Consider the following 27317-nt stretch of genomic DNA (forward strand, 5'->3'; position numbering starts at 1 on the left):
ATGGATGTACAGTAGTTATTTTAGTGTCTTTGAAACAAAAGGTATGTTTAGACATCAAGGAGACCTGTCAGGAGCTGGCTCAGAGTGCTGTGCCTTTAAGGTTGGAAGAAATTGTATCTTTTGTCACAAATTCATCTGAACAACTGGTCTTCCTGATTTGCAACTGTTGACTGATTTCAGATTTAGTTTTCTAGTTTCTGTATCTGCTTATGCTTAGATCTGCCATATTCGGCTGACAACATGTCTATCTCTAACTTAGCATTTAATCCATTTATTTAGTTTGACATCAAGTCCATGATTTCCCCAGCATCTTATCTTAGACTGCTTCCAGTTCTACGATTCTCTAGCATTGAAAGATTAAAGGAATGTGGCTTTAAAAGAGCACGGCTTTTCCCGGAGAAATTGTCCCTTGAATATTTCAAACTCACTTCTTTTGCTCCAATCCTGCCTGCCACTATCTTAAATATGCTTCTCATCATCTCTTGCCTTAATCACTGAAATGGCCAACTAGCTGGTTTCCCAGCCTCTAAGTTACCCACTCCCACCATTACCTCTATCCCTTACCTGACAGGTCATAGAGATCTGTTTACAACACAAACATGATCATGTCACTGCTTTGGTTAAAACACTTGAATGGTCTCTTCTTACTTGCTGGGTTACGTCCCTCTGAACAGGCCCTGCTTATTACCTTACCTCATCTGATTTGAGTTTTCTGACATATGCCCTGTGTGTCAGTTTTCAGGATTATCTCTCCCTGGCTTGTGCCTTGTACATGTGAGCTCCCCTCGAATGCCCCTTCCAAGCACTTCTTCAGGTGGCTATCAACTCTAAGTGTCCTTTGGCAAATAACACAAATCTCAAGAAGCCCTCCCCAACTTCCCTCTTCTCACCGATTCAATCTGAACAGTATTATTTTGAAACTTCATTTGTTTCTGGGCAACTCTTAAATATTTCACTCTAAGTTTAACAACAACTATTTTATAAGCACTTATGTAACACATAACTTACAAGTATTTATGTAATACACATAAACTGTTTTAATATGACCCATGAAAGACTCTCCTTCTTTATCACCCTATGAAAAACACATATCATCTAATAGCAAACCCAAATAAAACTTGAAGAAGTGACTTACTCTTACTATGCATCAATTTCCTTGTTTATTAAAATAACAGCATCAGACTAGAATGACTAATAACTCACATTTTTTGGAGAGCTTAGAATGTGCTGGCTGTTGCTCTAATATATGAACTCATTTAACTCCTTACAACAACTCTATGAGTAAGAAATATTATTGCCTCCATTTTACAGATGAAGAAACTAAGGCTAAGAGAGGTTAACATAAGTTGTTCTAAGTCACACAGCTAGTAAATCTTCTAAAAAGATCCTTCCATTTTGGAAGTTCTATGAGAATTCTATGGTTCTAAAAAATATTCAAATCTAAACTAAATGCAGAAGAAAGTCAAATCAGCAACAATTGTTTCTACTTTACATTCTATTTATCCATATCTCATCTCCCCTAATGAAACTATATTCCCTGTTATACCTAGCATACTTGCGAATACACAGTAGGAACTCATTAAATATTTCTGAATAGATTGCTGAATTTTCCATTTTTAGCCTCATATATTACACTAAAAGGCCAGGTATAGGTCAACAGACATTACTGGGATAAGTAATAAGATAAAGGAAATCCAATTGCTTCCCCATGTTAATGTGGAAAACAAAATTAATTTTTATTTTATAAAAATTTATAATTTTTATTTTTATATAAATTTATAATTTTTATAAAAATTTATAGTTTTTATTATATATAAATATAATACTATTTAACAATTTCAATGGGGTTGGGGCTAGCTCCTGCCAAGTTAATCAAGATGAGAATATTATTTTCTTTGAGATATAGTAACATAATTCTGAAAACAAAGACACACATAAACAAATGAAAGCCAAAAGAAGAAAAAGTGTGGTGATACACTGTCACTAAAAAGTACAAGTAACCAGGGGCACCTGGGTAGCTCAGTAGGTTAAATGTCTGATTCTTGATTTCAGCTCAGGTCATGACCTCACGGTTTGTGAGACTAAGCCCTGAGTTGGCCTCTTCACTGACAGCTTGCAACTTGCTTGGAATTCCCTCTCTCCCCGCTCTTGGCCTCCCCCCACCCCCACCCTGTGTATGCTCTCTCAAAATAAATAAATAAACATTTTTTAAAAAGTACAAGTGGGGCGCCTGGGTGGCTCAGCTGGTTAAGCGTCTGACTTCAGCTCAGGTCATGATCTCTCAGTTCATGTGTTTGAGCCCTGTGTTGGGCTCTGTGTTGACAGCTCAGAGCCCATGTCTCCTTCTCTCTCTCTCTCTGCCCCTCCCCTGCACATGCTCTTTCTCTCTCTCAAAAATAAGTAAACATTAAAAAAAAAAAAAGTACAAGTAACTAGATAGGCACTATAAGCCCTTATCCAAATAGGCTTCCAGGTGGTATAAAGCAGAGAGACAGGCTACTGAGAGCTATTCCAAGAGTGGGAAGAAAAGACAGGCAAACTTGCATGTATTCAAAATATCCTTGGGGGATCCTACCCAGTGCCCCAGATGGCTTTCTTCTTCCCTTTTACTTCCATTAACGTTAAATTTCCTAGGAATATCTCAATTGGCCTAGTTGACTGCACAATTATATAATATATACAGGTGGCTCTACTCAATTATGAATGACTTCCCCTGTGAGAGCTACTGTATTTCATTTTCTATGACTGAACAGCTGGTTGTGACTAGCCTGGAAAACTGACTTCTTTTGTCCAGATGTACAGTAACTAGCTATTGGTGCTTTGAAGGGTCTATCTCCCACTCTCGATCCTTCTCCTTCTACACCCAACACGTATCGCAAACTCATCCCCACCTCATGAAAAAGGGCCCTGGAGTTTCCGGTAGGTGTCACCATGCACTTCCAAAATCACTGATGGAAACCTCTCACGTGCGAATCACACTTCACAATTCTCAAATTACTTTCACATTCATTAACTCAATCTTATTCACAATTATCTCAGACTCATTTACCTAATGGCTATCTCTAAACCTCATTTGAGGCACAAGAGAAATGAAGCGTGGTATAGTAGAAAAAACATGGATTTTGACGTTAGAAACCCATGCAGCTAGGTTCAGGTCCTTGCAAATCATTTAACCCCTTTGAGCTATGGGTTATTATTAGGTTTGGTTGAGATACTGCTTGAGGATGTGGGTATGATAAGCACTGTGTCTGATATAATTTAGGGACTTACCAAATTTTACTTCTTATTCCTGTTGGTAAACTTTCTGAGCTTCAGTTTCTTCCTATGTAAACCAAGGTCAAATACAGTAGTTCCCCTTTCTCCATGGTTCTGCTTTCCATGGTTTCAACTATCCATGCAGGCTGGAGGCAAATGATCCTTCTTCTGATGTACCAAAGTCTACAGTACCTAACACCGTCACAACGTCCCCCTTATTCACTTCATTTCACCTCATTAAGTAGGTATTTTATCATCTCACACCATCACAAGAAGGGTGAGTGCAGTACAAGAAGATACTTAGAGACACCATATTCACAGAACTTTAATTACAGTATAGTGTTAAAACTGTTCTATTAAATTAGTACTGATTGTTAATTTCTTACTATGTCTAACTTTACCATAGATACATATGTATAGGAAAAAGCATAATACATATACTGATAGGATTCAGTATCATCTGTGAGGGGGGGGGGAGGGACTACTATCCTGCAAACCCCGCAGGTGGTTTGGAAACTTCCATGTGGCATTGAAAAGGTTAACTTCCTTTCTTATTAAAATGGTGCTCATTGAACATCTTTCTAAACAACATTATAAAAGGTGGTTAGTTTAATGTAATACCAAAATAGCAGATACACAAAAGGTTAAGCATTTTTATGATCTACATTCTTTTCCATGGCAAGTTACAAATGAGACTGCCTTGAAAGTATACTCTGACTACTGACCATGGGTATGTGGGAGAACTCAGCTCTAAGGCAGGCTTCCATGTTTCTATACAGCTGATACTATATGATCCCTATTGGTTTGAACGAAGAAAAGCTATCTTTGGGAAAGAGAAGGAATCCTCTTATCTAATGAAAACTTTTCCCGAGGAAAATACTTGGGTGTGTCACAACCTGGACAGTATGATAAAAAAGAACTGGAAAAGCACTTTCCAAATCTTGTGATTTACCGTCCCTACCCTTTAGTAGCAGAGAAATTAAAAAAAAAAAAAAAAAAAAAGGTGCCAGAAAATCCTCCTTTCTAACATGGCCATTATGTCCTGAAGTTTGGTTCAACTTGTGCTGAACCTAGATAAGGGGTAATGGTAAGAAACTACTCTAACCATTTTAAGTATATAAAAACAGAGGAAATGCAATCCCTCATTTGCAACATGCTAGGCAGTCTAATGCTCTCTTAAGGGAAGCGAGAGTGCCAATCCTCTCTGCACTAGTCAGGCCATCCCTGATGTGCGGAGTTTGCTCTGGGCACAACACGGTAAGCTGAAATGGGTCAAGAAGAGATCCAAGCTGGTGAGGGGCTTAGAAACTATCCAATTTCAGATATAACTGAAGGAAAAAGGCCTGGAGGAACAAGAGTATCAAGAGGTGTCTGAAGAAGGCTTTGGGTGAAACAAGAAACAAAATTAGAGCCAAGAGATAGATACTGGGGGAGAGCAGATTTCAGCTCAAATTTAGCAAGAACACTTTTAGTCATTAGCGCTATCACAAATGAAAAATGTTCACCTCTGGGAGGTTATAATCTCCCTGTCTCTGGAAGAATTTGAGTAAGGGCTGGATATGTAGTTATGGGGATGCTCTCAGGGAGAGGCCTGAATTAGGTGGAGGGTTGAATTTGGTAACTTCTGAAGTTCCCTCTAACCCTGAGATTCTAGACTTCTATGACTTTATTTACCTTCCTGACGTCTTATATTTAATATGAAGGCAAATAAATAAACCTTAACCAAAACAACTTCTAGATAGACGAGAACATGGCAACGAGTGACTCTGAAGCCTTCACATGTTGGGAAGATAAGCTCACGATGGATACAAGTTTCCCAAGATTCTGATTTTCACTTGAAAGTTTAAATTGATCATTTACAGCAAATGCTTATAGGTTGTCTTCTTTAAAGTGACCAGCTCACTTAATTTTGGAGAAAGAGTCTGCCAAATATCCAAGTCGGTTTTTCTTTTAATTATACATGATGTTCCATGAGAAAGTGGCTACTTTAGCTTGCAACTCAAACAATCCCACAAGTGCCTTTTCCTGAGACAACCATTATACTTGGATATGTTAAAGATGGAGAAACTGAACGCACAGAGGTTGATTTGAACCTAGATCGTTTGGTCTCTAAAGTTCATGCTCTTCCCACTATTTTACCTTGAAACTGATAAACAAGAGTGCATCCCCAAGTAAAGGAAGGAAGATAATGAACTAAACATGCCTACTTATAATAATGAAGGGTGTCAGAGTATTTTTGACTTCTAGGTTTCTCCAATAATCCTTAAGAGTCTTATTTGCCAAAAAAAAATTCATTATCAGATCTCTCCTCTCTCTGGCAACAACACAGTATATGGAATTGAAAACTGATGTACAAAATGTTAAGTAAGCCCAACTTGTGTGTGTCTACATGACACAGAACATGAACAATGGGGGGAAAAAAGGAGCAGGGGGAAACCCATTTGGTTTATCAGTTTCCTGGACTGGGATCTTGTTTTCACTCACAGCAGTGTATCGTTGGCTTGGCATTGTAATTTAGAGGATGTGTTCTTTATTAGCTTTGCTCAACTTGGCTGGGTTCAGCTATGTGCTGCCAGCTGGGCTGATGCCAAGGCTGAAACTCCACTCCTCTAAATCAAGTTCACTTAATGCAGCATGGGTTGCCTCTTGTTCTGATCCAGCTCGGTTAACACTTTCGGTTCTCCAGATCTAGCTCCTTCTTTCCTGCTGGACTCTAATTCCTACAGCACGGGGAGAAGACCTCTACAACTATAAAGATGTTTCATTTTTCCTGGGAGTTTTTCAGCTGATAAATCTACAGAGAGTGGGGGAAAACAGAGGAAAATAAGATCGTGCATGACAGGACCACAAGCCAACTTTAAGAACCTTCTACTACTGACAAAGGAGTGACTGGCCTTAGCTGTTGAGGGTAATAGACAAGAGGACTTGGGAGCAATTTCTGCAGGTGTAGGGCTATGTGTTCTCAGAAGATGATCTGTGAATGTGTCTGGTGAAACCGAGGGCCCTTGGTGAAAGCACCCTGTGATGAAGCGCATGCTGGTCAGCCACACAGTCACACGAGCGCAGTCCAGCTTTCCATAGCGTAAGACAATGAATCCCAAAAGCTTGAAACTCCTGCCTTCTGGCTGTATTACCCTCATACTCTTGCTTTTTCTTTGCTCTGTCAAAGAGTTTGCCAAGTTTTCCTTGTCTTCTTTCACATACATGGATGTTTATGGTCTACTTAGTAAGTCACTATTGAGATTACACCTGCAATATTTCCTGAAAAAATCATCCATATAATTAAGGGAGAAAATGTAACTACATAGAGTTTATATTATTGATTTCCAGTCCGGCTTTCCTAAAAACCATATACACTAGGGGATTTTGCTGGGGCGCCCGGGTGGCTCAGTTGGTTGAGCGTCCGACTTTGGCTTGGGTCATGATCTCACAGCTTGTGAGTTCGAGCCCCGCGTCAGGCTCTGGGCTGACAGCTCGGAGCCCGGAGCCTGCTTCGGATTCTGCGTCTCCCTCTCTCTCTCTGACCCTTCCCCGCTCACGCTCTGTCTCTCTCTCTCTCTCAAAAGTAAATAAACGTTAAAAAAAATTTTTTTTAACTAGGGGATTTTGCAAGTTGATATGTACTGATGCTGGCACATAGTAGGTGTTCAATAAAAGCCTGCCAAAGAAAACTACATGGGTCTAAGAATTCTAAAGAAAACAGTAGGTGTGGTCAAATCTATGAACTGTTTAAGTCACATCTCACTATTTCCAGGAGTTTGACAGATGCCAGTTGTTTCATTACATGTGCCAAAAAACTGCTACCATTCTCAGGCATCTGTGGCTGGTGAAGGCAAAGGAACTGGGCAGAGCCGAAGGGGCAGCTTATGGGAGCTGGAAGAGAGGTATGGGACAGGACTTTTCTGTCCTTTAGGCAGACATAATTACAATCAGTGGGAGAACCTAGATCCCCGTTTCATAATCTAGTGTCTCATGTCACTGCCCCATTTTCCTATTTCTGTTTGTGTACCGTAAGCATACAATCAAGAGAAAGCCTCATCTCATAAATACATGTATTTTTTTGGACCAAAATAGAGCATTTAAACACTTCTGGCACAGTTTTCTTGAGATGTCCAGGCATCTAATTCAGATAGAACCCATAGCAGGCATCTCCCTGTGCTACTTGGTGCATAGCACGTGAGCACATGCTCATTTTCTTTCAATTACTCACTCAACCTGGGAAGCAGGCACCTGTCTCTAACCTCCACCGAGCCTAGCACCACCAAAAGGGGACGGCTCTACAGCTGTCGGCCACACGGATGAATAAAGGCTGGAGTTTCTAGATGTGAGTAGAGTACAAGGCCACATCTGCGATGATGACAGAGATTGTGTGTGTGTGCATGCACATGTGTGGAGGAGGGAGGAAACAGTATATTAAATAAAGGCGAGGCCTGGAACTAGGATATCTGAGAAGGTAAAAAGGAAAACAGCCAAACAACCAAGTAGCTGTCCTCATTAAGGGCACCAAAAAAATTTGTTTCGCTCGTTGATCAATGTGCCCACACTGCTCGTGACATAGTGAACACGCCTTCTCAGAGATAGGCACGGCATGTTGGTTGCTAGAAGTTTCCTATGGAGAGGACGCTCTCCTGCTTGCTGTGGCTGAGTAGCAAAAGAAGTTGGATGGAAGGGCAGGTGTAGAGCTGTACGAATGTTTCTGGAGACGAGTGGCCTTTGCCATCCTGACTTTTGGCCATAAGGTTTCCAAAATTTATAAGACAGAACGTTAGTTTAAATGGATTTCACTCTGCTGTGAAAATGGGAGTAGCACTCTCACTTTGGTAATTAAGGGAGTAGTGGCTTTAGATGTTGATGAACACAAATGGAATCAGAATATTCAGCGTGATCTACTTCACTCAGCAAATTATTACTGAATAACTACCATGTGCCAAGTGCTGGGGAGATAAAAATGAATAACTTAGTTCCATTTAACAAGGAGTCTAGGCAGTAAGAAATGCTAACTTCCTAGACAAAATGAAAAGGAGAATTTTAGCTTTCTCATTAAGGCTTATACTGAAAAACTGGCAAAATTTCCATGTTGTAGGGGTAATTATTCGTTAAATAAGTAAAGTAGTTGCGACAGGTGTTCGACTGTAAGAACTCATATTTTGGGTTCTTTATTCAAAGAATATGCCCCCCCCCGCCACCCGCCAATCTTTTTATCCTTTTCACCACAATGTCACTGCCTCAATTCTTTCACTGGCATATTATAACAGCTTGTTAATAGGCACATCTACCTCCACCTTCTGGAAGCCACCCATCCTTTCACTGTTACCAGAATGGTCTTCTAAAACACAAATCTGACCAGCGACTCTACAAAGCCCATTCAATGTCTCTCACTGCTTTTAGGGCAAAGACCCCAATCTTTAAAACAGTCTAAAAGGGCTTCTTCTCCAGCCTTTCCGCTTTCCATTCCTCTCTCTCCATGCTACAGTCTAGTTGTCTAAGCATCTTTCAGTTCCTCAACACATTTTTTTTTTTTTTTTAATCTTGGGCCTCTGTTTCCATGGCTACCTAGAATTTTTCTTCTGGTTTCAGTCTGATGTCACTTTCTTTGGAAGCCTCCTCTGACCTTCACCTTCCAGTCTTCAAACTAGGTAGGGGCCCTTCTGTACTTTATCACTTTGAAGCTGTAATTTTCTATTTGTCTATACACTCCCCAAACTGTAAACTCTAAAGGCAGATGCTCCCTCAATTAAGCCAATGACTAGCACTCAGCTGTGGCTTAGGGCTTAGAACTTGAATGAATGGATGGATGGCTGAAGAAAATCAACCCGTTAGTTGACCTACGTGCTGTGTACATGCTGTGACCCACAGTTTAGCCTGGCTTGCGTTATTCTCGCCTCTATCCTGGTTTTTCCCTGCACAGTTTAGGATTACAATTTAACCAATCCTCTTTCTGACCCAGAATCCCAAAGTGGCTATAGTATAGTTTCCTAGATAGTTTTATAAGAGGAAGAGGCCATCCATAAAGTCTGGAAAATACTTTTTAAATGTTTCACAGAAACAATGTGAAGAGATACTCTGAAAGTTGTGTTTTGAAGCATCAAATTCTTACTCTCTAGACTAGAGTAAAACTACTATTCCCCTCAACCATAGCCCCGAGTCAGATTATGAAGCATTCTCTTTGTATGATGCCACAGGTAGAAGGGGTGGAATGAAAAGGTAGAGGAGGCCCGGCTGACCTTTTACTCCAACAGGTGTGCTCAAGGGCAGCACCTCTCCTGGACCCCATATTTGTATCAGCATATTGAGAGCAGCCAGACCCAGTTTACACTCTATGAAGTCACAAGAAACTGGGAGTATAATCCGGACAGCAACACATTAATTTATAATAAAAACGTAAATGCGCGGCAGCTCACAGCTCACATTCTCTTCCTACTGTACAAGTTACATAGGAAGCTAAACTGTAATCTAAAATGGGCTCACCCAGATTGAAATCAGTGTGGATGTCAGGATGGTGAGAAGCCTAGTTAAGCGTTACAGTTGAGCCAAATGGACTGAACTCTCTGTTTTTTAAAGTTTAAAAAGTAAAACTTGCCTGTTTCAGTTTTATGTTAGGTCACACATAAAAAAAAGTGATGAGCTTAAAAAACAAAAACAACGCTTGCCTTTTATAACCAAGTACCCTGGATTAGCTGTAAGCTTTGTATTTGCTCTTATGAGAGTTGGCTGGGCGCCAGGAGTTTAAGAGCTAAAAAGGATTACTACCTCTTAGCAGAAAAGAAAACGGCCAGGGTGCAGGAGTCCCTGAGAGAGGCAGAGCCCTAGGTGGCTGGAGGGCAGAGCAAAGTGGTAGGTGAGCCGGACCCAGAATCAAGCAGGAGACAGTCACAGGGGTCCCTTGTTACCCATCCCCAAGAGCAGGAATGGACAGTATCACAAGGGTGGGAGGGCCATCGAGGGTCACCTAGTTCAACCTCTCATTAGGAATCACTTGTTCACAGACATAAGTTTGTGGCCCAGCTGGGACTAGACCCTCGTTCAAAGCTCTGATATTCCCCAACACTGCTTCTTTCCTATTTCGTATCAGGATCTGGAAGCCAAAATCCAGGGTCTCAAACGAAGCTTTGAAGAAAGCCTGAAGGAGAATGGGGAGAGTACAGGGGGGACATGTGTGAAGGCAATATGGCTCTAAATGGCCTTGACAGCTGGTCCTACTGGAAGATCTCCATGACTTCTCCCTCTAGACTCAAATATCAACAGAACTAAGTCACTTAATCCTCTGAAATTTATTTTTCTCATAAATAAAATGTATCTGAAAATAATTATGCCTACTTGAGAGTTACCAGGAATATAAAGTGAAATAACGCATGTAAAAGACACTGAATAAAATCGGTGTTTTTTCCTATTTGCTGAGAGCAAGAAACAATCTCATATTACTTTGAATTTTTACCATTTGCACACGAATGGCCAGAAGGTAGGAAGGGAGGAGGAGACAGCATGATTAGAAAGAGAACAGGCTTACACAGAGAGAACATCTTGTTTTGAGAAAAGAATTGAGTAACCACATTTTTTCCACATTGGATCACTTGCGCCCTAGCCAGGACACTGAGGTGGCTGAAGTTCTGCTGTTACTGAACAGCCACACTGGAGAACCTACGGAGGGGGAGGGGAGGGGGGCAAGGGAACTGTTGGAGGAACCCTGGCTGCTGGAATGATGGCCAAAGGATCTGGTCTGGAAATGCCAACCAGAAGAAGGTCTCTCTCCACCTCTGAGCCATCTGCTGATCTGGTCATCTGCTGTTAAAAATCGCAGCTGTCCCCAGATATGCAAAGAGGAGGATGAAAACAGTCAGCAAACGCCTCTGGAAGCATCAACCACATAGTCGTATTTCTTATCAGCATGGTGCCCAGTCACAAAGGAATACCTGCCCAGCAACTCCTGGGCACAAAGACTCCCTGGTCTTGTGGCTGTGGAGAAACGCTAAGAGATTTACAGTAAGCGTGATGAAATTGCCTAGGCAAGAAAGTGAGAGGACCAACCTACTCACTGAACATAGCCAGGAGCACCGAGGCTTATCCTACTTGTCTCAAGTAAGCAAAAATGACTCTGCTACTACCTCCAAGGCACTTCTCTTCTCCCTGCTTCCACAGAAGATACCGCCTCACAGGGCTTGCCGAGGGACAGCAACGGGTTGTTTCTCATAGCAATCTCAGGCGCTTGTTTCTTGAAGCATATGGAGGAATAGCACTTTCCTGAGGCAAGAAGTGTGTCTGACCGCTGCCCTGCCCCCATCTCAAGTTTTCCCCACCCCAGTGCCACCAACCTAATCCCAGCAACCCTCCCCTCTTCCTCGTCCACAGTCAGCACAGCACAATCCATTCTCCATAAGCAGTCCGAGGGAGTTTTTAAATGACAGCTTTATTGATATATACTTCATATGCCATAAGCTTCACCCCTTTAATGTGTACAATTCGGTGTTTTTAGTAGATACACAGATGTGCAAACACCTTCCCGATCTAATTGCAGAGAATATTTACCATGTATTCATCAAAGTGACCTCCCATTTCCCCTCTCCCCCGTGCTACTGACAACCACTAATTTACTTTTGTCTCTGCGTTTCTGCCTCTTCTGGACAGCCCATACAAAAGCAATCATGCCACGTGTGGGCTTTTGTGATTGGCTTTTTCCTCTCAGTCTAATGTCTTTTAAGGTACATCTGTGGTGTAGTCTATTTCAGGACTCATTCCTTTTTATTGCCAAACAAGATTTAGTATGAATATACCACCTTTTATTTATCTGTTCATCACGTGATGAACACTTGGGCTATTTCCACTTTTTGGCTACAATGAATAATGTTGTCATGAACATACATGATACATTTTTCTATGGACATGTTTTCTGTTCTTTCGGGCGTATACCCATGAGTGGAATTGCTAGGTCACGGGTACCTCCGTGCTTAATACTTTGAGTAACTTCCAAACTGTTTCCAAAGTGGCTGCACCATTTCACAATCTCACTAGCCATGTATCCAATTCCTCCACATTCTCACCAACACTTGTTATTGCCTTTTGATTATATCTTACCCATGGATGTGAACCGGTATCTCCTTGTGGCTTTGATTAGCATTTCCCTAATGGCTAACGACATGGAGTATCTTTTCAAGTGCTTATGGGCCTTTTATATTATCTTCTCTGCAGAAATGTCCATTCAAACCCTTTGCCCATTTTTTAATTGGGTTGCCTTTTTTATTGTTGAGTTGAATTCTGGATACAAGTGCAAGTGACTTTTTAAAAGTAAATCGGATCTTGTCACTCCCCTACATAGTACCCTCTAACAATTCCCCACATGTTTAGAATAAAATCCAAATTCTCACTCTGGCTTTCCAGGTCCTACAGGGTTTTGCCACTTTCCTTCTCACACAGCGCTCTAGAGTAGGAGCAGTCTTCTCTCTGCCCCTGAAACACATACGCTCACGCACGTCTCAGTACCATGATATGTATGCCCTGTCCTTGCTTGGAATTCTTTCTGATCATTCAATTCAAATATCACCTTTTCAGACAAATTTTCCTGAAAAGAAACTGTATCTAAACAATCTCCTCCCAGGGTGCCTGGGTGGTTCAGTGGGTTGAGCATCTGACTTTGGCTCAGGTCATGATCTTGCAGTATGTGGGTTTAAGCCCCGCAATGGGCTCTGTGCTGACAGCTCACAGCCTGGAGCCTGCTTCGTAGTCTGTGTGTGTGTGTGTGTGTGTGTGTGTGTGTGTGTGTGTGTGTGTGTCTGCCCCTCCTCTGCCCCTCCCCCACTTGTGCATGCTCGCTCTCTCTCTCAAAAATAAGTAAACGTTAAAAAAAATAATCTCCTCCCTCTGCCAAGAGGAATGAGGAAACTTTTGAGCATGATGGATATGTTCATTATCTTGATCGTGGGTCATGGTTTCATGGATGCACACATGTCAACACTTTTCAAATGGTATATTTTAAATATGTGCCGTCTGTTTCACTTGTCTTACACTTTGATAAAGCTGTTAAACAAAAAAACCCCTTCTCAGTCCACCTTTGCTGCCACTATTTCATTATACTTTATTCCTGAGGAGAAACTGGATCTGAAATCATCTTGTTTATTTCGTGATTTTGAAGTTTATCACCTATCTCCTTCCACTAGAATAGAAGTTCCAGGAGGGCAGAAATGTTTTTCATCCTTGTAACTGCTGTATCTTCAGCTTGGCTCACAGTTAAGTGCTCAATAAATACCAGGCTAACTGAATGAATGAAACTGACAGAGGTTTAGAAAAGGGACTGACAGACAATAGGAAGGGTGACTTTCTACGCCTTCAGATTAACTAGCACTTTTAGACTTCAGGGATGAGATTCTTAGTATTTCTTTTATTTAGAGCAGCTATCTCAAATTCTATTCTGGATGATGTCCAACACCATCATCATTAGAAACATAATTTACTGTTCAATTACTCTGTGGCACTATTCTAGCATTTTATATATACTCTTCCATTAGTAGTGGTTATTTTTATAATAATAGCATTATAATACCAATAATGTGGCATATTATATATTATCTAGTAATTATAATAAATATAATACAGGATGTAATAACTATGATAAGAGCAGCAGTAATATAATAAAAACATTTGTTTAGCACTTGCTATTTGCCAGATATTATGTAAGCATTTTACCCATATCATCTCATTTATTCCTCACAATAACTTTATGAAGCAGGTGTTCTTTTACAGACAGAGAATTTGAGGTTTAGAGAGGCAAACTAACTGCCCAAAGCCACACGGCTGGCAAAAAAAAAAAAAGGCAGAGCTGGAACTCAAACCTAAGTCTACTTTGCTTCAAAGTTCATGCTTTTCCCATTGTGCTACGGTGCTTCTCAAGTATCCTGATGGCACACTGCTACTCCAGCTCATATGCAAAGCCCCTGGGACCCGAGAGAGAGGTGCACCTTGAGACAATCCATGCTACTCAAACTCGGAAAGAGGTTAGGAACAAAAGTGACAGGGAGGAAAAGCTAGTTGCCTGAGAATAAACTAGGATATTTAGAGTAAGGAACTTTTACTTTATCCCAAACTCCACATCTAGCTTCCTTGGACATTAAATTCTTATTGTTTCTGATTGCTCTCAGGTAGACATTGGTGTTTACCTAAGCTGCCTACTGGTGAGGTTTACTGAAGATACGGTGACCGTGGGAGACCCAGGTAACCTCCCTTACCAACCTGGGTCCTGATTTCAAGAGCTCATGGATGAGCCTTTACCTTTAGTGCCAGGTGGCTGTAGGTTGTCTCCAGTCAGGGAACACCAGCCCACAGGGAAGATGTCCCGGGAGTCGAAGCGGCACCAGTAGTCAAAGGCCCCTCGCCACCCATCAAAAGTGACCAGCACCTCTGAGCCCCGCACCTCCCCAATAGTGGCTGGGCAAATGAAATGAGGGTTCTTCCTGTCCACAGCTTCTAGCTTCATTCCCATTTTGAAGAAGTTGTGGGAAGGCGAGGGTGGTTCCTAGATGAGAAACAGAAACATACAGACCTAGATGCAAACACAGAGTCTGTGTGCCCCAAGAGACTGCTACCAAGTTTGGAATGATGAAAAAGTCACCGGCTGCTACCGAAGATTTATAATGAAAGCGTAGTCTTTCTTTTAAATGAATTTCAGAGTATACCAAAGTATTACTTTTTATGTCCTGACATTTTACCATTTTGATTCTGATTTTTTTTTTAAGAAATAAAAGGTAACATTTTTAAAGCTGAATCCCTTTTGTGCCCATTCCTCATGCATGTTTTCATACTTGACTATGTATGTATGTGTGTGTGTATATACATATATGTATATATATATATGCATCCATTTGCATACTTCAAAATTTTACATAAATGGTATTATACCATACATATCATTCTACAACTTTTTTGTGTGTGGTTAATGCTACACTTTTGAAATTTACCTACGTTGATAAATTTAGCTCCAATATATTTCAAGTGCTAATAGTTCATATTCCATTATATGTATATATCACAACATATTCATTCTATTCAGATGGACATTTAAGATCATTTCTAATTGTTCACTGTTTCAAGAGTTTCAGTGACCATTCTTGCACTTGTTCTTTTGCACACATGTGGAAGGGTTACTTTAGGGTATGTAAGTAGGAGTAGAATTGCTGGATTATAGGACAGATATATACATCCTATGCTTTATTAAGTATTGTCAAATTGCCCTCCTAAGTGCTCGTAACATTGCTCACTCTGTCCAACAGTGTGGATCTGCAGTGTAGTTGCAAAGATAAAGTTCTCAAAAAGTGTTATAGACTCTATTCTTTCTCTGGTCTTACACTCTGATCCTGCACGAATAACAGGGTCTTACTAACATGGTCTTATTAAATGGGTATCTGGTAGAAAAAGTCCCCTACTTTGTCATTTTTTAGTATGGTTTTGGCTAGTCTTTCTCCCTGATCTTTCATTATGAATTTCATATGATCTTTTGTATGAAAGCTGATACCATGGAATCAGCTTTTCAAGTCCAGAGAAAACCCCTCTTTGGATTTTGAGTGGAATCCCAATGAATTTATAGATTAGTGTAGACAGAAATAACCTTTGTATAAATGATATTTAGCCTTCTCATCCATGAACATAATAGTCTTTTCCATTTAAGTATTCTTTAATGTAGATTTTTTCTTTAATATAGATTTTTAATTTTTCTTTATAAGTATCTCATGCTTTTATTAACATTTTCTAGGCATATTATTTTACTGTTATCATAAGTGCTATCTTTAAAAATTTTTAGGGGCACCTGGGTGGCTCAGTCGGTTGAGCATCTGGCTTCGGCTCAGGTCATGATCTCATGGTTTGTGAGTTCGAGCCCTGTGTCGGGCTCTGTGCTGACAGCTCAGAGCCTGGAACCTGTTTCGGATTCTGTGTCTCCTTTTCTCTCTGCTCCTCCCCTGCTCGTGCTCTGTCTCTCTCTCAAAAATAAATAAACATTAAAAAACATTTTAAAAAAATGTTTTATTTTCAAGCCACTTGCTGCTGTTAAATAGAAATGCAACTGATTTATTTATTTTTCTTAAAAAAATTTAATGTTTATTTCTGAGACAGAGAGAGACACAGAGACAGAGACAGTGTGAACGAGGGAGGGGCAGAAAGCAAGGGAGACACAGAATCCGAAGCAGGCTCCAGGCTCCGAGCTGTCAGCATAGAGCCTGACGCAGGGCTCAAACCCATAAACTGTGAGATCACCACCTGAGCCTAACTCAGATGCTTAACCGACTGAGTCACCCAGGCGCCCCTGCAACTGACTCTTAAAAACTGATCAGCTTGGGGCCCCTGGGTGGCTCAGTCAGTTAAGTGTCTGACTCTTGATTTCAGCTCAGGTCATGATCTCACTGTGAGATCAAGTCCCACATCGGGTTCTGCACTGACAGCATTGGGCCTGCTTGGACTCTCTCTCCTTCTCTTTCTGCCCCTCCCTGGCTCACAAGTGGCACACACATGCACTCTCTCTCTCAAAACAAATAAACCTAAAAAACAAAAAACAAAAAACTTATCAGCTGATTTAATACTGAATAGCTTATGCTGACTGATACACCAATTTCCTTGTCTGCTTTATTGATCAATTACTGAGTGACATGTACTGAAATATTCGTCAACAACTGTGGATTTTCCAATTTGTCTAAATTCTGTCAAATTTTGCCTTTTCTGAGGCACTGTTTTTCAGGAGCATGTACTTTTTTTAATCATTAGATTGTGGCCTCTTTAATGAAGTCTTTCAGCGACAAAGTCTCCTTCGCCTAGTGTCAGTATAGTTAGCATAGGCTTTCTTGACAAAGATTTGCCTGGTGTGTCTTTTCTTTTCCTTTCAACATTTGGTGTATACTTTAGCAGGGTCTCTTATAAACAGCATAGAGCTAGATTTAAAAACAATCTAATGTGTATCTGACTGAACTGATGAGTTTAACCTTCTTTGCGATAACTGAGATATTTAAATTTATTACAATTATTATCTTGCCTACATTTCTATGTAACTTGATTTTTCTGGGTTCCTTTTTCTCCTTTACAGTAAATTGAATTTTCTTCCCTTTTTACCCCCTCCATTGATTCAGATGTTAACCATTCTATTTAGAATCTTTTAGCAGATTGCCTTGAGACGACTGCAGCTGTATAGTTGACCAATTCAGTCTAAAACTCATTATATGTACAGTCCCAAACAATATCTACTCCTGAAATTTACCTACTCCTGAGTTAATAGGTATTTGATAATTTAGTTCCACATTGTTATTATACTTAGTTTATACAGTTACAGGCACTGCTTGCTTAGTTTTACCCACATGTTAAGCAATCTTTCCATCACTATTACGTCTATTCTTATTTTCTGGGTTCAATGATCCTCCTCCTGAAATAGATTTTTCAGTTGTTCTTTCAGTGGCTGAAAGTATCTACTTGTACTAGTTTGTTTGGAAATGTCTTGGTTTTGTATTTGTTCTGATATAATAGTACAGCTGGATATAAAATTCTAGGTGGACAATAATTTTATTCTCAGTACTTGGAAGATACTGTTCTATGATCTTTTGGCTTGTACGGCTGCTGTCTGGAAATGTGCTGTCACACTACCTGTAACCCTCTGGAAGGTACCCTGTGTGATTACTTGCTCGGATCTTTTCTCTGGACTTCAATTAATACTGTGATGTTTTAAGGTATGTATGTGCCTTTATTGCACACTCTGGAAAATTCTGTTAATATCTTCTTGAATATTCCTATTCTCTATTGTTTCTAATTAGTCTTTCCGAAGTTTGTGTTCAGCATACGTTGGACCTTCTAGTATTATTCTCCTGGTCTCTTTTCCTTAATGTTTTCTACCTCTTTATCTCTCTGTGCTGCATTCTGGGGAAATTCCTTACATACATCTTTCAGTTAATTCTTCTTTATCTAAGTCCTAGTTTCTTATATACTTACCTATTAATTTGTACTTTTAACCATTAAGTTTCATTTCAATTTTTTAAAATATTTTTAAAAATAGGGTTTTGTACATCTCTCAACTTTTAAATTCCTTCTTTTTGTTCCTTAATCATTTTCAAATACTTAACTTATAATCTCTATCTGCTATTTCTATTATCTGGAAGTCCTTTGGTTATAGCCTTACTGTTTTGTTGGGTCCACTGATGTCTCATGTTGGGTTTATTTTGAGAGTATTTGAGGGCTCTGGAATTCTGAACAGAATACTCCTCTTCAGTGGTGCTTCACCTTGGGGACTCCTATGGCATTGTGTTGAAAGCAACCAAACCCTCTAGAGAGACTTTGGGTTTGCTTCTGCAGGCACTCAGAAAGAGCTCCATACAGCCCTGAAGTTCCTAGACAACACATGCGCTGTATCTGGACTTGCACGGGTTAGGCTGATTTATCAGGGGCGGTGACTCCCATTTGCACCCCACCGCAGAGCTGAGGCAGACACCTTCCTCAGCAGTAGTAACAGTCTTTTCACTAGGAGGGACCGCCTGAGGGACCTGACCTACTTGTCTGCGTGGCAGTCTCAGGGCCTGTTTCACTGCCCTGCACAGGCCCAAGTGCTCATCTATCCTACCACGGCTGCTAAAAGACAAGATCCTTAGAAAGTGAGACTGGCAAAGCCCCTTAAGGGACCTGCAGGTACAGTACGTCACACTTAACACTGGTTCTCCTTCTTCACTCTGGCCTCTGGAGAGTTTTCTAACTTTCTGGTAGCTCAGCAAAGCACTTAAAAGAATATTTGTGGGTCTCCCTCCCCCCGCACCACCACCAATTTGATATATTCTATAGCGAAAGGGTTTCTAGGTTGCCCAGTACACTATATTCTGGGAACCAAGGTGCTCTTAGGGTTTAGACTTAACTAGCAGCATAGGCAACTCTAGTTCAGGCCCCTTGACCTCATTAAAAGAGTTCAGCTGAGAGCAGACTGATTGCCTCATCCTTTGGGAGACAAGAAAGGATGGATACGGGTTCTACATCCCTGTTCCACCACTTACTAGCCATGTGATCTTGGGCAAGTTCTTTATTCAAAAGTATTCATTTTCTTAGCTGTTAAGTGGAAATCATAATTCTTGCTTCAGAAAGTTAACTGTGAATATTAAATGAGATGGTGTATATCAACTCCAAACATCCTGTAGACACTCAAAAAATAGTCTCCTTCCTTTCTCTCTGTTTACCATATGGAACTTAGGGAATTCCAAGATCTGGGATAAGAATAGCTCCATTAGATTTATATCATATCTTATGTTTTACTGATAAACACATTTTAACTTCCTAACAATCCTGTGAGGTAGACAGACTCCCACTTACAGATGAGGACAAAAGGACATAGCTTATTAATGGTGGAGCTGGGACCCAAAAACCAGAAATCCTAACTTATGGTGTAATTTCCTCCAGGGATCATTGCTGCTTCATAAGGTACTAAAAAATCCTTCCACTGAACTAGTTTCTGAGAAGGCATCCTCAGGCCATAAATATAAAGTAGACATCGGGGGCTTAGTAAATGAAAGAATGTAAGCATTTGACCTTAGCAGTCTGCAGTGGTGATATCTGAAGGACACCATACCTTGTGGAAAATCCTGATGGGAGCCATCTCTGCTCCATTTAGTGTCTTCAAAAGGAACATGGGCCAAGAGGAGGCATTCAGCCGAAATCCTGCAGCAAACATAATGGGCAACAGATAAAAAATAGGTTTCAAAGGGACTGGTGATACCAAGTTTTCCCTTTGGAATCCAGCTACTCCTGCCACAACCTATGCTGTGATAGTTACAGAGTCACAGACTGTTAGGAAAGGACTTACAGGTTAAATAGAAGAAATGCCTCATTAGACAGACAGGGAAATGAGGCACGTGAGAGGGAATGTAACTTGCCCAAGGTAATGTTGCAAAGTAAGTAGTGGAACAAAATCCCCAACCAAGCTTTCGGATTCTCCGACAAGTATTATAAAATATGTATTATAATGTCTAAAAATCTTTCCTTGACAAGTCCAAAAGAGATGTGAGATAGGATCAACAAATACTTAGAAATGATCTGGACAGTGGGGTATGAAAGGGGATATGATAATCTCTTAGGAAGAAACCAGGTACGTAACGTGCTACACCCAATAAACAAGTAAATCTTTTCGGTTTATCATAATATAAACTAACTCACTATTTCTCTCTCTTTCTCTCACACACATGCACGTGCGCGTGTGTGCGTGTGCGCGCACACACACACACACACACACACGACTACAGAACGCTTTCCAATATTCATTTTTACTTAAACAATTAAGGATCAGACAATGATGATCATGGAAGGGATAATCCTATCCAAAAATATTCATTTTCCAAAAGAATAAAAAGAAGCCTAGAGAGATTAATTGTCCATTGTCGTTCAGCAAGTAAAAGCCAATAAGAATGTACCATTTAACTAGTAAATTGTAAAAATAAGATTGTTATCGGAGTTAGGTCTTCCAGCTACAGTTCCAAAGGCCTCCTTCAGATTTGGCTTCAACTCTCTATCCTGAGATGCCCAAATCTTGTGCTTTTTGATAGTCTCCCAATCGCCCTCAGCTTTCCTATTCTTGACAAAAGAACAGATAGGCTGCCTCAAAGCTGTAGAGCTGGAAATAACAACAACAATGACATCTGTTATTACTGACCATTTGACTAGATATTAAGCCAATCACCTTCCACAGTCTATCTACTCAAGACAACTCAGGAAGGCAGCTACTGTCTTCCTTTTATAGACGAGAAAAGAGGTATAAAGTAAACTTATGATTTCAAAATGAGCAAATGAGAAAGATAGGATTGAAACCCAGGCAGTCTGATCCTTAAGTCCACACTGCTAACTACTATGCTAAACTATCAGCGTGCAGGTAAAATGAAAAAGGGAAGAATCAGCTTTGGGGAGTATTAATTAATAGCTATAATTAAGGGGGAGGGCATGGAGACAGAGAGAAGAAAACGGAAATCAGAGAGTCATCACCCTGTACGATTTAAACTGTCTCAAAGCTGGCTAGGCTAAGCCAAGTTCCCCAAGGTCAGAAGATGTCTTGATAGCTCCTTCACATCAACAATGGTGACAGCGATGCGGATGCTCCTATCACTTAATCTAAAATTGCTATTGTTTACTTTTTTGCTTGCCTAGTTTTTTTCCTTTTGGAAAAATTCTATGTGATTTGGTGGGGATGTCTATCACATGACTACCAACCTGGCCATGGAATGCGAAATAATGCCATTTAAGGGCATCAGACTCCCCTATACCAAGTGTGTGTGCGTGTGTGTGTGTGTGTGTCCCCAGTTGGGTCAACTGTTTTCCGACAGGACAGACACGCTGAAGAAGAGTCTTTCCCTGAGGTCATGGCTATAAGGCTGTTTGTAGGCTTGGCACTGCTACAGGGAGAACAACTGAGAATAAAGCCAACGTAGAGCAAGATGTGGAGAATCATGAGAGGGTTTACAACTCTGTGTTCAAACCCACTCAGCAGCAGGCCTTACCTTCTTGGTTATACGGTCTCAGTCATTCCTGCTTCCTCCTTTTCCTCTCCTCTAACCTATTTTTTGAGTTTTTGCAATCACGGCCAAAGGATTCTTGACTACTACTTTTCCTTTGATCAGGGTAAAAGAAAAAAATAAATTTCTCCAGAAATTCAGGCCTGGTCTGTGTGTGAGGAAAACTCTCCTTAGGTTAGTCAAGGACTGACGCAAGTCAAACCTACAGCAGATGGGCCATGGATGGTTCACTACACTTATGGGCAAGACGTGGCAAGACACAACTATTCTAGAGAAATGCTTGCTATCCCTGATAAAAGAGAGGAGTAGAAGGAATGACTGCTCAGTCAGAACACTCAGATTCATGCCCTCAGTTCCCAGCAAGTGCCTCGCCATGTAATCACCAATTCCATTTCTTAGAAAAGGGTTACTCAGGAGCTTCCATGTCACATGGAACTTAAAGAACTAAAAAATAAAAAATAAAAAAAAGTTCCCTCAGCTCTGGGAACACTTAGAATAATATTATAATAGCTAATATGCACTGACTGCTTATGTATTAAATTCTCTACATGCAATTTCTTTCCGGATATTTGAAATACTACCATGAGGTACACAGTATTATTCTTCTCAGTTTGCAGAAGATGAAATGGAAACTCAAGCATCTTGTCCAAGGTAGTAAGTGATGAAGATTCCAATAAATGGTGGTCCTACTCCAGACCTCATGGTTCTTGACTATTCCGTTTCACTACCTCCTAGCAAGCTCCTTCAAGACTAGAAGGGCAACACAGAAATGTTACCAGCCCAAGGAATTATTAAGGTACTTTATTCCCTAGCTCCCTAAGTGAGGTGGAACCCCCTCTTCCAAATTCAAATGTATCTATAATTTGTATTGGGAAGTCATAGATAGCGTTTTAACATTGAAAGGGCCCTCAGAGACCATACAGTACAAAAATTTTATGTTGCAGATTACAAAACTTAAGTCCAGAGGGGCTAAGAAACTTATTTGTGGTCACATAAGTTGCTCTTACAGAATGAGGCTGGAGTCCTAAGCCCCCTCATCTGGTTCGCTTTCACTACACTATGCTGCTTCCAAAGAAAACATTTAGTATGCACATATGATGTTCCAGGCTCTATGTGCCAAGCACTTTAAGTGGGTTATCTCATTTAATCACTACTACAACTCTGTGAATTAGATACGAGAAACGTAGCACTGGTCCAGACACCAGCTGCCTTGATTTAAATCTAGTCTGCCACCTCCCTGATGTGTAACGTATGGCAAATTACAAAAACCTCTCTCTGGCTTTAGTTTCTTCAAAAATAAAGTGAGATAAAAATAGTAACTACCTTGATGGGTTGTTCTAAGGATTAAAACAGGTTAATACATGTGAAAGACTTAAAACACAGCTTGGTATATAATAATATATATAATAGATATAACATACACGCTGGCCATTGTAGATGGAAGGACTGAGGTTAGAGAAATTAAATAAAATATCTAAGGCCACTCTGTTAGTAAATAGCAGAGGCAGGATTTAAGACCAATTCCTCTGTCTCCAGAACCTTCATTATTAATCTGCATGTTAATGTCTTCAGATATTTCATCACTCAGCCCTACCTTACTGTTTTTATTGGTAAAAAGAGTTTCGGGTCATAAATTGGAGGAAGAGGGAAGGGAAGAAGATTAAAAACAGTTACTTGAGGATCTCCTCCAATTAAACAATGGCCTGCTTGTGAAGAAAAGAACAGGTGTGTCAGAAATCTTGACCTCTGAAAGTGGGAGCACCTCAGTGCTTGGCCACTGGTTCTCTTCCTCTTGGTCCCCAGTCTCCCCCTGGCAAATAGGACTGCCAATTTATATCTCCAGCTCAAACCTCTGCCTTGAGTTTCATGCTTGTATTTCCATCTGCCTTTTTCTGTAAGTCCACTTGGATGCTAAGAGGCCTCAAGATGAGTCTCAAGCAGAACTCTGGATTTTGCTGCCTGCCCCCAACTTGCTCTTTTCTCCAGTGTCTCAGCTCACTTAATGACACCACTTATTAAAACCCAGGTGCTCAGATCAAAATGCCTAGAAGCCACCTGGGATTCCTCCCTTCCTAGCACCCCTCAAATACGATTCATCAGCAAGGCTTGATGGCACACGCATCTAATAATGTACCTTGAATCAAACCATTTCTCACCATTTGAGATTTCTCACCCACCAGTGACCACCCTGATCTAAGGCACAGTCACACTCTGCCTCGAATGCTCAGCAGCCTTCTAGCAGACTGTCTCTACTTTCCCCTCCCTACTGTCTGTTCTCCACATAACAGCCAGAATGATAGGTTTGCGTGTTTTTTTAAATATAAATCAGACCACATCACTGTTGTGCTTACATCCCATACACAACACAAATAAATCTAGTCTTTAGGCATGTTAACAAAGCTCATGCGGTCTGGAATGAACTTACTTCTCATAACTCATCTGCCCCTCATTCACTGGTCTTTCTGTTCCTGAAACACACCAAGCTGTGTCCCTCTGCCTCAAAGACTCCCCCCTTTTCTCAAATCTTTGTTAGTTCTTTGCTGAAATATCATCTCAGAGAGGTGTTCATAGACCATCCTACCTAAAACAGCCTCCTAAATCCTGCTCCCTTCTTATTTATATATATTTTTAAGTAGGCTTCATGCCCAACATGGAGCCCAAGGTGGGGCTTGAACTCATGAACCTGAGATCAAGACCTGAGCTGAGATCAAGAGTCAGACACTTAACTGACTGAACCACCCAGGCACCCCCTGATCCCTTATTTATCCTTAGCTCTTATCATTGCCTGAATTTTCTCTCTTTTTTCCTTGTAATGTGTACGTCTTTTCCAACTAGAATTTAATTTCCATGAGAGTTTTATTGAACAAAGGAAAAATCTCCACTTATTAAACAGGTACCAAGACTTGCTGGATACTTTATTATGTTATTCCACTTAATACTCAAAAACCAGGTATGGCAGAGTTTATGAAGGATCTGGCAGGCAACGTTAAAAGTCAAGGTAGATTAACTTACCAATGGCCACATAACTAAACTTGTAAGTGGCTGAGCTAATATTACAAAGTCAGGTCTCTTTAATTCTAAACCCAGGCATGCTGCGAGTTTTCTGTGCTTACCTAGGATTTCTTTAAAAATATTTATATGGAACCAGTTATAAAGAGCTTCCAGATATTCCCAAGACTGTGGGATTACTGAAGAAGTTAGGATCCATTTGTTTAACCTTGACCTGAGGAAGCTCTGGAACGAGATGTAGATCAGCAGGTCTAGAATTTAATCAGAGCTCATGCCCTCTGGTGGCAAGTGACAGAATAGCACTCACACCAGGAACCACATGGTTGTGGGTCCTCACTCCCTACCCCACCATTCATTGTCCCATATAATAATTCAAAGCTTTGTGAAGTTATTAGACTCTGTGGCCGTCAAGATGATTCCAAACTTTCTCTTCTCCCAGAGGAGCTTTACATACATGTACATCCACAAATACATGTACAGAAATATGCCACTAAGTCACTGTACAATCCTGGACAACTCACTTCCCTTTCCCTGTTTCTGTATTTGTCAGATGAGGATACTGAACTAAAGCCAGGCTTCCAAACTGAGGTTGAGTACACTATCTCAGTTTTACCCCATGCGTGAAAGAACGGACAAGTGAAACTGGCATAGAGGTGCTGAACACACTGTCTTCCTCGAGGAAGAAGTGAATGCCCAACCTGACCATTTGGGGAGACTGGATTCCTTATAGTTCTCATAGGACTCCATCCCCATGTCACTGTTACAACCCCATATACACACTCAAACTCAAGTTAATTCAGATTAATTTAATGGGCGGTTGTGACTAATCTTGAGATGATATATGTATGCATGGGTCTGGCAGGGTCCTTGCTGTAGAGAAGAAGGAGTCTAATGAATACTTAAAAAAAATTTTTTTTAACATTTATTTATTTTTGAGAGACAGAGACAGAGCATGAGCAAGGGAGGGGCAGAGAGAGAGGGAGACACAGAATCTGAAGCAGGCTCCAGGCTCTTAGCTGTCAGCACAGAGCCTGATGTGGGGCTTGAACTCATGAACCATGAGATCATGACCTGAGCCAAGGTTGGATTCATAACCAACTGAGCCACCCAGGTGCCCCTAATGAATACTTTTAAAATTATCTCTGCAAAATAAGCATTTAAGACACCAACAGTTAAAGTAATCTCTCTCTAAGATTTTGGGTTATTTCCACCCCCACAGGTTTCTTTTTTTATTTTTATTAAAAAAAATTTTTTTTAATGTTTATTTACTTTTGAGACAGAGCACAAGGGAGGAGCAGAGAGAGAGGGAGACACATCATCTGAAACAGGATCCAGGCTCTGAGCTGGCAGCACAGCACCCGATGTGGGACTCGAACCCACGAACCGTGATCCGACTCTCAACTGACTGAGCCACCCAGGCGCCCCACCCTCACAGGTTTCTATAAAGAGCTTATATTTCTGTGATAAATGAGACGTTTATCTTTTTAAATCCCCCTTTCTACTGACAGGCCCTGGAGGCTACTTAGCAAATGAAAAGACAGATCAGTGACAGGAATATACAAAGGGTTCCTTTCAAGTCAAGGTACCACATATACCCACCCCAGAGCATGTGACCAAGTTTGCTGACCAGGCACTTTGTGCTGGGATCCTGACACACTTGACTAGGAGCCTCACCAGAAGCCAGGTTCTGTTTTAGACCAGGGACAATCCAACATGGACACTGGGGTCCCCTGGGGAGCATTAAAGAATACATTGGTCCCAACCCCAGAAATTCAGATTTAACTGATCTGAGGTAAGGCCTACGCACTGAAAATTTTAAGAGCTCTCTGGGTGATTCTAACTGGCAGCCAAGTTTGAGAACCAGTGATCCAGACAGTCTTTTTTTTTTTTTTAGAAGAAATAATCACAGTCTTGAGTAGTAGAATAGGTTAGTAAAACAACAGGGTGTGAGGAAAAGGTTGGCAGCATTGAGATAATAATGTCACCTGAAAATCATTCTACCTTTCCACCTTTCCCCCCGGAAGACTCTGGCAGGGGGGTACGAATGTTCCTATGTGAACAGAACACACACACATACACACAAAAACCATACAAAATTTTACAGGAGAAGAAGGCTCTTCTAGAGCAATATTTCCCAAATATACACCGATTTCATTAGAGTCTCGGGAGAGTCATTTTACCATGCAGAATCCCAAGCCCCATTACCTAGAGATTCTGATTCAGCAACTCTGGGGAGAGGTCCAGAGGAGGCCTGGGGAACATGAACACACACACATATATATGTATAATTATGTACATAATTTATTTAAACTTTATTTTGAAAAATCTTAAACCTAGAGAAAAGTAGCAAAAACAGTACATGAACAACTATGTATCCTTCACCCAGATTCAACAACTAATAACATTTCACCATATTTGCTTTCCATCTATCTACACACACTTTTTCCTCTGAACTATGAGAAAGTCAGAAACATAGTGACACTTCACCCCTAAATATACATCAGTACATTTGTCCTCAGAACAAGGACGTTCTCCTTTAAAACTGCAATACTGTCATTCCCA

General features: G+C 40.7%; 1 protein-coding gene and 1 long non-coding RNA gene across 11 annotated transcripts in view; one reads left to right on the plus strand and one right to left on the minus strand.

The window, feature by feature from the left end:
• SCMH1 (Scm polycomb group protein homolog 1) overlaps positions 1-27317 on the minus strand; it is a 186519-nt gene that overhangs the window by 67466 nt on the left and 91736 nt on the right. For 9 of the 10 annotated variants that reach the window (XM_042996793.1, XM_007077375.3, XM_042996799.1 and 6 more), the window contains 2 exons: positions 19817-19905; positions 14512-14755 (listed from right to left, as the gene is read on the minus strand). In XM_042996793.1, coding sequence (XP_042852727.1) covers positions 14512-14755; positions 19817-19905 — 333 coding nt within the window. Of the gene's footprint in view, positions 1-14511; positions 14756-19816; positions 19906-26960; positions 27007-27317 lie in introns of all 10 variants that reach the window. The other variant, XM_042996802.1, reaches the window with a different exon arrangement.
• On the plus strand, positions 14415-26074 carry LOC122241271. Its single transcript, XR_006221315.1, has 3 exons — positions 14415-14454; positions 22357-22542; positions 26036-26074. It is a non-coding gene; the product is annotated as an uncharacterized LOC122241271 (long non-coding RNA).

Source organism: Panthera tigris, chromosome C1 (assembly GCF_018350195.1).
Source record: "Panthera tigris isolate Pti1 chromosome C1, P.tigris_Pti1_mat1.1, whole genome shotgun sequence".
In the NCBI taxonomy this organism is placed as follows: Eukaryota; Metazoa; Chordata; class Mammalia; order Carnivora; family Felidae; genus Panthera; species Panthera tigris.